This window comes from Anticarsia gemmatalis, chromosome 21 (assembly GCF_050436995.1).
Source record: "Anticarsia gemmatalis isolate Benzon Research Colony breed Stoneville strain chromosome 21, ilAntGemm2 primary, whole genome shotgun sequence".
NCBI classification, from domain to species: Eukaryota; Metazoa; Arthropoda; class Insecta; order Lepidoptera; family Erebidae; genus Anticarsia; species Anticarsia gemmatalis.
Window position 1 is genome coordinate 5,782,600 of NC_134765.1, and position 12,228 is coordinate 5,794,827.

The 12,228-nt window shown below is 36.0% G+C and overlaps 1 protein-coding gene across 1 annotated transcript in view; it reads left to right on the top strand.

Moving 5' to 3' along the window:
• Window positions 1-6,935, top strand: part of LOC142982363 (dopamine receptor 2-like) — a 99,779-nt gene extending 92,844 nt beyond the window's left edge. Inside the window, exon 2 of the mRNA XM_076128825.1 lies at window positions 5,425-6,935. Within this exon, the coding sequence (XP_075984940.1) occupies window positions 5,601-6,935 (1,335 nt within the window). The 5' untranslated portion in view covers window positions 5,425-5,600. The remainder of the gene's footprint in view (window positions 1-5,424) is intronic.
• Window positions 6,936-12,228: the final 5,293 nt, after the last annotated feature.

The following is a 12,228-nucleotide window of genomic DNA, read 5'->3' on the forward strand; positions in this document are numbered from 1 at the left end:
TCAAAATGTCGATAGCTAGCCGGTTGTCGGTAGTCGATAGTGGTAGAGAATCGAGGTACTGGTTAGCAATCGACAATCGAAATTTTTGTATGAAAATCTGATCAGCACCTCTAGCGGACGCTGAAGGAACTAAATTTGTTGTTCAATTTCAATGTCAGTTTTTCGATACTCGATAATACCGACTGTAGAGAATCGCGCTACGGTTTACATCGGTTTATATATCAAATCGAGTAGTGTAAATATTGCTTACATATTTTGACCCAGTTTAACTAAATTTTGCATGCAGATGTGACCCCGATGATACAGCGATATTATGATTTATAACCAAATGTTGGTTGTTGTACTAAAACTCTGTTGAATTCCCAATTTGGTCATCTCGCAACCAAAGAAAAATATATTTTCATTGCAATTCTGTAGTTTTAGTAAATATCTTTGGTATGTAATGCAATAAGAACGTCTCAAAAAAGGAATCTACTAAGTTCATACATTCTGATTTAAAACAATATTATCCAGACTATAGGCTTTCTTCAATTAATTAACTTATCAAACCAACAATATCTGCATCATTTATCTTTAAGAAAGACCATTAAGTTAAAAAAAAACTGTAATAAGTTAAGCAGGTTTACCCTGCACTTCGCCTCGAGATGACATTGTCATGAATTAATTACATCCATCTAGCTAAATTAGGATATCCGTTGAGAGTATCCCGGGATCGCCTTCTTTTTGCTGGGAGCTTGTACAACATTAATCACTCGAGATAGTACCATAAAAATGTATCTCGAATACGTTCTTTTGTGCGGAAAATTGCACGACGCCTCTAGGGTATGTAAAAAAACTAATTTACATGAATTGGCTATTTAACTACAAGTCAAATTAACTATTGTATAAAGTATCGTAATATTTTTTCGATTTCAAATAATACCATAATATGACGTCGCTAGTAAAGATTTCTCGTTAGTCAAATGACTGTCTAATCTTGTGGCTTCTTGCTGTAATAATGTAATACTTCAATGTTATGAAGTAAATATTCAGATCTAACACATATACACAAACTATTAATAATGTTTATTTTATTATACAAGTTTATAAATATTTCGTTTACTCCGTAAAATACTGGACACAAATTTTAAACATTGACACGGCTGTGTTGAAAGCTAATAATAAAGCACACTTTTCTAAATGGACACAATAAAAAAATGTCTTTGTCCTACACACGCTCGAAATAGTCATTCACTTTCATAACGGCTAATAAAAACGTCCTACAAAGAATATTGTATTAAATTCCTTTATGTATTTGTTTGACTTAAGTATTATGGTAATTTGGATACTGTTTATCAAGATTGAAACCGTTGACTGGTTGATGTTGAAACTAATTAATAACACATCATAGGCACAGGCAGAAATAACGATTATAACGTTTTGTAACCATTAGAGAAATGCAACTGTATAATAAAACTACAAGTTTATATGTGTTACTTACTTGACTCTATTATTTCCAAAACATATAATAAAATAATAAATAAATAAATATAATTGGACAACTCACACACGGTCATTTGATTCCAAACTAAGCAGAGCTTGTACTATGGTAACCAAATAACTGATAAACATACTTATATACTTCTAAATACATACTTATATAGATACATTAACATCCAGGCTCAGAACAAATTCTCGTGCTCATCACACAAAGATTTGTCCCGGGTGGGATTCGAACCCACCACACGCGGCGCTACGGTTGTTGCGGCGAGGTGACCGCTTAAACCACTGCGCCAAACGTGCAGTTTATCTTCATATCTTTAAAGTTTTTAATCTATCGCGGTTCCTACACCTAATATTAATTTGCTAAATGAGTGTCAAACGCATAAAGAATATTAAGGCTACATTATTTGTTGCCCGATGTTTCGACCGAGTTAGGTACACCGTCATGGTCTCGGGCTGACTCGAGTATCGTAACCTAAAAATTCTTATCGTGTTTAAGACCCGTTTTGCAATTTAGTATTGTTTCTATAAAGTTTGTTGTTTCTTTGTATTTATCCCCAATAGATCCCAAAACACAGTTTCGAATTATCCGCATCTTGTTCACGCATCAATTGATTGTCCCAGAAAATTAAACATCGTCAATTTAGCCAGTAATTGGAACCTTCTGTCCAAGACCCACTTGGTACCATGGCACTTAGCACCCGAGTTATTGCTGTCTTCTTTTCTCCCCTCGTCCAGGGAAAACAAACGAGGATCGCCAATAGAAATTGATTGAATCAAACCCCGTTGTAGCGTAAATTCCCAAATCACATTAACTGTCCAGAACAAAATAAGAAACGAATCAACAGCCCGTGAGGGTACTCTAAGATTGATAGCTAGTTCGCGTGTCGCCTCAAATTGCCTCACTTCGGCCCTCTCGCCCCACTCGCCCCGCGCGTCCCGCTGGGTGCATGGGACAGCAATGTATGCTGAATTAATGGTCCAGCGACGCTCGCTTCCGAGCTGGTCAAAGTGAATTTTGATGCCCAAAGACTTTTGTGTCGGCACATGCAATGTCGAGTCTATTTTGCTTTATCTTTATGAAGCCTTATATTAGTGAATCCCTTGTTATTTGATATTTTCTCGGATTTACAGATTTGCTTCAAATTTTACATGTGCATAAAGTATCCATTTTCAGAATTAATGGGATTTACGTTCAAATGTCTCAAATACAATTAAATTATTTATTTATATTGCGTGTATGTATGTTTGGCCATCCTCACAAATGTTTGTATTTATAATATTAGTGAGATATTTACCTGTTTTAGTATGTAGATCACATAGAAGAGCGTTTAATTCGTGCAGGTGTTGAATCAATGTTCACGCGAACGGCGTGTGTTCGCCGGTATTATGTCGTCTCATGCCGGCGCGGCCACGGCTAATATGCGAGCCTCTGTCCAATTTACTACGTGGTTCTACTCAAATAGACAGGTGTACGATATGCTGATGTGCTTGATTGAAATGTTCTGTTTGCACATATTAGTACTTGCTGTATGAGCTAGAATTATCATGGTATTGGCTTAAAATATGATTAGTTTGAAGTAAATACATGAACATTAGGTAAGTTTTCCCAAAAAGTTAATATAATGAACATCGACATTTTTTTAATAGTTTTTTTATAGAAGCATCTAAGTATGCAAAGATTGCAAATATAATACTTTCATTGTTTAATTCTGTTGTTTTATTATGGTAATAAAAACATAAATAACACTACAGCGATTCACAAAACTAATGAAACTCAATCTTGATGATATTACGCAAAATCTCCTAGGACTTGTTTATAGCATTGTACACGATTACCAATTTCTTCGCAAGTTTACGAAATATTTCTTCAAATATTTTCTCTTTATAAAAATACAAGCGACCGCCTGCGCCTTCGTCTGCGTGGAATTCCCGTTTCAAAGCATTTTTTTATTGGTGATTCTATTAGTAATAGTGTGATTTCATACAGCCTTTAGCCTTTCTCAATAAATGGACTTTACATCACACAAAGTTTTATTTGAAGAACAAAAAATTCCTAAGATTATCCCGACCAAACACACAAACTCTTCGGCTTTATAACTTTGGTATATAGATGATTATAAATTAACTTGATGGATGTATTTCTTAGCTTAAATAATTAAAGTGATACCCTTTCTAAAATGGCTGCCAACTATCTTAGATCATAGTAAAGAATAAATCAAATTAATAAACAAGCGATGTTTGTCTTTAACGAACTTAATAAGTGAACTTTAATTGCTTTGAAATAATTAATGCATGTTATTATTTTAACTCCACCCAAGCATTATTTACCACTTAGAAAGTTATTTTAAATTTAAATTGATTAATTATTAGCAATGTAATTTGAATAAAGGTTAAATTTATTAAATAACATTTTGTTATACAATTTTCTTAAAGATATGATATGACAGGAGTATGACAGCTACTTGTCAGAGACTCCCAAACGTTTTGAGCTTCAGATCAATCTAGTAGGTCGTTGACCTTTGTTTCCACTACACTGATAAGGTTACTAGACCTAAAATTTTATATTTCAGCATGCGTGGGGCGATTTCCTAATATTGTAGTCTAAGGACAAATTTTGTTTGCAAATATGATCACCACCTCTAGCGGACGCTGCAGGAACTATTTTTGAAGTACATTTTAAATGTCAAATTCTCGATACTCTATAATGCCAGCTATGTAGATTCAAGTTGCAGCAATATATACAATTATACATATCTGCATGAGAGTGAAAAGCGGAACATCATTTTCAATAAAATATTTTTTTTATTACATTCGACATCCTCACTTCCTAAATGAATAAAGTCACAATTAAGCAAAATAAACAACCTGTTGATATCGTCAAATCACACACCATTGTGTAATATTAAAATACGCGTCAAAAACAGTAAACAAGGAATATTTTCTGTTTCTCAGTAATATAATAATTTGGTATCAAGAAACTTTACTTCATTAAGTGAAACCTTATAAAATGGCGCAATAAACCGACGCCGGCCCTGTCCAAAAATATTGAGTTTTGGATTTAATATTATTTTGAGAAAGCTTTCTAACTCGTAAATTGTCAATTAGAAGTTTAGATGATATTTGCGTTTTTACGACCAACTTTTACCAGAATCGAACTTACGTGAATAAATATATTGGATTTGATTTCGAATGCCTACGTTAGGAATACATGCATATTATATTATAGTTATGTTTAAAATTATTATTTCTAAAAATTCGTGCATGTAACAGTTAAACTAATAGTTAAGAATTTAATGTATGTTCAGTAGACGTTGAATCGTAAAGCTAACTAATAAACTGTTTGAGTATAGCTACTGACAGTATGCAATGGATATGAAAAGGCTCAAACCCTAGGCTATCGGTTTCAGCTGACCGGTGTAATCAAGCCTGTCTTGTTCAATCTTACAAGTGTTTTCATAGATTAATTACGTAACCGAAGCCCACCTGTTTATTTACATTGCTCGTAGGATGACTCAAGCTACGAGTTAACGTAAAGTTTGGGAGGGGAGAGAGGGGGGTGGAAGGTCGGGGGCGGGCGCGGATCGGTTCAGGCGCCCTCATGTGGACGGACCTCTCACGGCCCACGGCACACAATTCGTTTGATCTCGCCGGCTGCTCTGAGCGCTATTTATGTCCCAGCAAGGCCACCTGTCGATGATGACGCTACACGAGTGACGGTATCACCCTCCTGACAATGACACACCTAACTGAAACACCAATCCTTTCAACTTTTGATATTACAAAACTTTGAAAAAGGCCGCCACCGGCTCGGTGGACGTAAAATAAAATTCACAGACAATTTCAATCTCGTTTCAAAAAATGTTACTTGGCAACCGATTTTATTAACCAAAGATGCTCAATGATAAAGAAGGTATACTTAAGACTACTTTTTTGTTACAGATCGCGGCTAAACCTATCTGCGAGCTGCAAAAATATGCCAACGAAACATGTGCCAGAAATTGGAATACTGGAATACAATGCCTGCCAAGAACGTAATCTCGAAATGGCTGCGGGCGAAACAAGGGAAACATAAACACTCACCATGGCGCTAGCGAGCAAGTAACTATCGGAAAAATATGAACGCGACGGATCCGGATGTACTTGTGGCAAAAGGCCAACTGGACTTACTGTACCGGGGGCCAGAGTACATGCTGGAGTCCGCGCGCGCCGCATACAACAGCGCCATCGAGTTCAATGTCACCTTCGACAACACCTCCAGCTACAACGTGTCCGACGACCCTGAGGAGCCCTGGAATAAATACATAAAGCTACTCCAGGACCGAGCACTGCTGGTGTCCTTTCTTCTCCTGTTCTCGTTGACGACGGTCTTCGGCAACATGCTGGTCATCATGGCTGTGATACGTGAGCGTTACCTGCACACGTCCACAAACTACTTCGTGACATCGTTGGCGGTGGCGGACTGCCTGGTCGGTCTCGTAGTGATGCCGTTCTCCGCGCTATACGAAGTGTTAGAACACACGTGGTTTTTCGGTGTAGACTGGTGTGATGTGTGGCGGTCATTAGACGTGTTGTTCAGTACGGCCTCGATATTGAATTTGTGTGTGATCTCACTGGACCGGTATTGGGCCATAACGGACCCCATTACATATCCTATGCGTATGAGTGGACAGAAAGCTGGGTTTCTAATCGCGGCAGTGTGGGTGTGCTCAGGTGCGATATCGTTTCCCGCGATCGCGTGGTGGCGTGCCGTGCGCGTAGAAGAAGTACCAGATTATAAGTGTCCGTTTACGGATAACTTGGAATATTTAATATTCTCATCGACAATATCGTTTTATTTACCTCTGTTTGTGATGGTGTTCACTTATTATCGTATATATCGCGCGGCGACTATTCAGACGCGGTCTTTAAAAATTGGCACTAAGCAAGTGATGAGACCGAGTGGTGAGCTGGAGTTGACGTTGCGTATTCACAGAGGAGGTACAGTGCGGCAGCGCAGTGACGCGTGTCACGGTGTGTGTACGCCGGAGGAGGCCGACCAGGAGCCGCTCACGGCTTTACAAAACAACGGTCTATCGCGTTCCTCGACACGTTTAACTAACGTAACTCACGGCAAACATTTGCCTAAAAACTTTTCGCTATCTCGAAAGTTGGCGAAGTTTGCCAAAGAGAAGAAAGCTGCTAAGACTCTAGGTATAGTGATGGGTGTATTTATAGTGTGTTGGTTGCCATTCTTTGTGGTGAACTTGTTGTCGGGGATCTGCTCGGCGTGCATAGCGCACGAGGAGATCGTGAACGTGGTGGTCACGTGGCTGGGCTGGGTCAACTCTTCCATGAACCCGGTCATCTACGCCTGCTGGAGCAGGGACTTTAGAAGGTACGTATACTTTTCCAACTGTTTAACTGACAAAGTATTAATATTCATATCGAAAACTGCGTCATTAACTTGTTGACTGCTTGCAGTTATGTTCGTTAATAAGTAATTAAATCAGTGAACTGTTAATGTTGCCCGGTAAATTAAATAACCGATTATGTAGTTTATTGCTGCTATACATTTAAATTGATGAATATAATTTATTAATATGCATTCATTGACATTTAAAATATAAACATAGGGCAAAACAAGCCTTGTAGTAGCCAAAATATCAATATATGAACTAAAATGAAGTCACAGACGTTTTATATTTATTAAAATTAAGTATCGTACATTTTTTAATACAAACATAATAATGTAAATTTGAACTACAATACATTTTCTAATTAAATAAATTAAAGAGCAAGTCCAAATCAAAGTGCTAATGAATAAAGTAGTTCCGCAAAGTCACTCTGTCATCACCTTTCTTTCACAATAAACGCCAAAAAATCGCTTTGCTGCATCGTTGTAAATTCAAAAAACAAAGAACTCCAGTATTGCCAGTTGAACTCTCACTTGAGCGATTTAATTTGACCTGTAGCAACATTTCACTGGCGACAAAGGTTGCTGTATACCTGGCAACATTGCAGTTTGCGAGCTGCTGGGTGTTTGATTAAAACCTTTTTCGAAGGTTCGGAAAAGGTATTTAAAAACGTTACCTTTCACTCAGATTGCAAAAGTTGTTACATCAGGTTAGGTATAATAAAATTTAAATACGCAATATGAAAGCTACAAATTGTTAATTCCATTAAACGAGTGATAGAACTGACTAATGAACGTTGCAAAATAAACAATTGAAATTAAATTGAATACTCCTGTGATTTACCTACTAATACTGATGCGCATTTGTGCCTAAGTAATTTTGTTCTTCCAATTCAAAGAGATTTGTGTAAATGTTTTCTACTTCATATTAAATACAAAGTACACAATCACATGGGAATAAACGATATTTCAAACAAGACAGCTACAATAACAGCGACATTTTAGTCAGCAAAATCGTGGTTAAATCGGAAATTCTATTCATAGCAATATGTAATCCCACTAACTCGCACGCGGTGTCAATTATGAGAGATTTTGAGTGTCACGTTACGTGCCCGATCGTGTACGGAATTACAACGGACCTATAAATCAACTCCTACTACATTATGATATGGATGAGCCCCCATTAAATCATTTTCACGGACCAGTTTTTTGCGACGTAATAAAACTGATAGGTATTAGCGGGATAAATTGTTTTATACACGGATTATTGGGGAGGAAAATGAGGAATCTATTCTTGAGGATTTTGGCGTGATCTGATTGAGTTATGCTTTTATATCCTTACTTAGAGTACAGCCATTAATGATATCTGTCATGCCAACAATGTAATATAAGGAAAAAAAACATTACCAAGTGCGATTACACCAAGTGTACTTTGGTGTCCGCGTACCACTATGAGAAAATGGCGTGATTTTAAGTATGTATGTAAAAAAATAAATTCTACTAAAACAACACCTACAACTGCCTATACCATAGAAACTCATTGCCTATAAAAACCCAATCCGTAGTTTAAAAGTCATTAGTCGCAATTCATCTTTGTTAATAACACCAAGAAACAAACGATCGCATTCCGTGTTTATTTAACTTCATACTCACACGATAAGTCACAACAACTTCTTGGAATGAACGTAATAATAAATTCTAGTAACTGATTAGCGTTTGAAAGTGAACCATTACCACGTTGACAATGTTCCCGTGACCTAGTTTAATAACAACACTCGTACTGAGATAGTGATGGGGTAAAACGTCTCACCGAATTCTCGTTCGCCCCATCGAAAATCGATTGGAAACGAAGATAGGGTTTTATGATTAGATTGAAACGACATTTACTTTACTTTGTTCATTTTTCATTTAAATATGATTACTGAACATGATATATGGAGGAGCTCGTGGCTTAGTTAACAATAGCCGTGCGGATCGATGCCTGAGGTTAAGCAGGTTGATCTGTGGATGGGTGACCATCTTATACATATCGAGTTCCTCCGTGTTTTCGTCATTCGACATTTCGACAACCATTCTTACCGAAGGGTATTGTGCTATATCCCAGGTAACTGGGTTGTGGAGGTTAGATAGGCAGTCGCTCCATAAAAACACTGGTATTCAGCTGCATCCGGTGAGACTGGAAGTCGACTCCAATATAGCTTGGAAGAAAGGCTAAGCTGATATACTGAAATATGTTTTAGTTTTATATAGTTAATGTTTTTCTCGCGTTGAGTGATTCTTAAATCAGATAGTAAAAAGATACATCACGTCGTAACTCAGACATAAAAGTTTTTTAATAACGCCTGTTGCAAGAAGGCTGAAAACATAAAATATGTTTTACATGTACTCGTATGTATAACTAAATATAACACGTTTTACATGAACTATACACAATTATGTACATTAATGATATGTATAGAGCGAAGTGTAGGAGAAAGATTAGGAAGGCTTACTCTACTACCATATGGGGTTCATAGCGTGGAAGGGAGAAAGAGAATGTTCATGTCACACAGATAAAAATCACACCTTTTTTATCAACATCATTATGGTGTAAAGAAACGCAACGTAGGCAAAAGGAACGTGGCAAACAAAGATCCTTACGAACGAATTGATTTAAAAACAATTTTTTAATCGATATCCGTAAAAACGAACGAATTATTTCAAAAATTAACAGATCGATTTGAAGCCCACCACTAACCACTATTGGGTATAACATTGAGCATAACAAAGCAACCATAAAATAACGTCGTCGATTACTTCACTCCCCACGCTATAAAAGTTTGTTTTACTCGCTATTGTTTGAGTCCGTTGAGTTCATAACCCGGTCCCGTTTGATGGAATTTCAAAAAAAAGTTTTTCACATCCAGAATTTTTCATTAGACATGTTTGCCAATTGAACATATAAATATAGAATAAGCTTTACAATTTTAGTAAATTGTTCGTTTAATTTATTACGCCGATTAAAAAAATGTTTGTGTAATACTACTACTAATAGTATGGTTAGTGGTCAACCTAATGCCTAAGTTGTCCAAGCCGCCCGAAAGGCCTTTGACGCGTATAGCTAGTTTTTCTTGAAGACATACGAATGCATGAATGAAGATTTATTTTGTGTTTGATTCTTCAACATATTTTTATCTTCATAGAACGTTTGAGCAATGACAAAGAGTTACCAAATTAAAGCGTGTGTAAGCTAGTGTTTCAAAAGGACGTCCGTGAACCCCCTATATTCCCATATCCGGCTATATATAGCTATGAAACTGCTAGTCAAGCAATCATATTGATGTCGCCAAAAATCAGAATGATAAAACCATAAATAAACGATGTAAAAATGCTCTAACGACGCTGTCGTACATCTCGAATACGAGACATTTGAAGCATTAACAAAAAGTTAAAAGCAATAAATATAACTACTTAAGTTACATTTCATTGGCGATAACTTTGAACTCGTAAAGAACAACAAACACTAAAAGTCTTAACATAAATAAAAAACACACAAATGGCTTCAAAAATGTTTCAAGAATAAAATACAATTTGCGAAAACATTTTAAATGTTGAAGCTAGTTTTTGATTTGACTAAATTTCTCCTGTTTGGTAATTGAATATATTCTTAATACCTACTGTTATTTTCACAATAAAGTCCTCAAAAGTAGTTAATATTCCTAGACGCGAGTATAAACGTTAGAAATTACGATAATGCCTGTTTAGAACTTCACTATTTAACTAATAAACAGGGTTGAAATGAATCCTGCCACTAGAAAGTTCGATAACTTTTAATCAACATACTAAATAAACGCCATTTTCATCTAAACGTACTTACATAGATTGTGCAAAATACGTTATTTAAGCAGAGAAGCGAAACTGTTACAGATTTTTTATAAAGCATCGCACAAGTTTTCCGTATCTTGCCACGTTTCGGGACCTCGCCAATTTCTGACATCTAATTGTATGCTAACAATATGTGATTTTAAAAACATTAAACGATTTAACTAATTGAATCTAAATCATAGATTTAAAACAGTAATTCTGAAAGTGAAATTTAACTAAATCAATAAATGTAATGATTTAAAATAGCAGTTTTTTCAGTTCAGACAGAACTAAGAAACTTAGCCTCTAGCTATTATGTAGTTTCTTTGAAGTAAAAATAACGCTAAACCTTTTCGAATAAACAAGTTTACATTCATCTATAGAGTTAATCAACTCTTAAATATATTCAACAATAGACATTCACGGTCAGTTATAGGCACTTGAAATATAAAAGCACTACAATAAATAGTGGAGGCGGGCAATCACTTGTCAAACGAATAGGGGATCGAACTAAAACATTTCTAATATCTATTATTATCGTCCAACTTGACATTTAACCGTTCAAGTGCTATCCAAAATCACATTAAGTACAAGTCAAATATATTTGTTTACAGAGAAAGGACAAGGACTATGCCATTTCTATTCGTAGTAGCGGTTTTATGGACTAGCTGAGATATGATGGCTTGCGAACTTTATTGGGCCACTCACTGACCGCCCAACTATTTTATGTTAGTATTAGAGTCAGCGATATTTGGCACTTAGCCAAAATGTATAAAATAAACAACACTGCTGCTTTATGTGTGAAGGGTTGTGTGTTTATCTGTAATCTGTTTATGTACTTACATCATGTTTTTTGTTTACGTTGTATCATGTGGACCTTTGGACAGAAAGATTAAAAAAACGGGTTTTCAAAGGCTGTTGTCGCATATGTCCGTGCCAATATCTATTTTCCAGTTTGTAATTTTGGTAAGGTTCTATTATTTAACAACCAAAGCGCGTCATTACATATCTCATTAAAACAAAAAAATAGGCATTAATAGTTGTTTTCTCATCTTATAGAGCAGGTATCACAAAAACTATATTACTTAGTTTACATAAATTAATTTAACTTTGAGACCTAAAGTCTGTGTGAGTCGTAAACCTTGTCAGATTTACGTAGACCACATTTAATTTTGACTTCTACGGCTTTATTAGTTTTACTTTGAGGTTTTACTGGATCCACGTCGCCGTGTGCAAGGACCTTAGATAAGTTAATATAATAATGTGTCCTTGCTACCGACAAAGTTTATTCAGCATTTAAAAACCCAAGAATGTAGAACTGCAAACTTAGCTACTAGCAAATAGACGACATATTTATACAAACTGCACACGCACGTTTCAAAACTAAACACATTTTCAGCAGAAATGCAGGAAACTACACACATTTAAATTTGTAATTGATTCATCAACATTCAACGTTTCAGTTAACAAAAAGGCTTCGCACGATTCACATTCAAATGTTTTGCTTG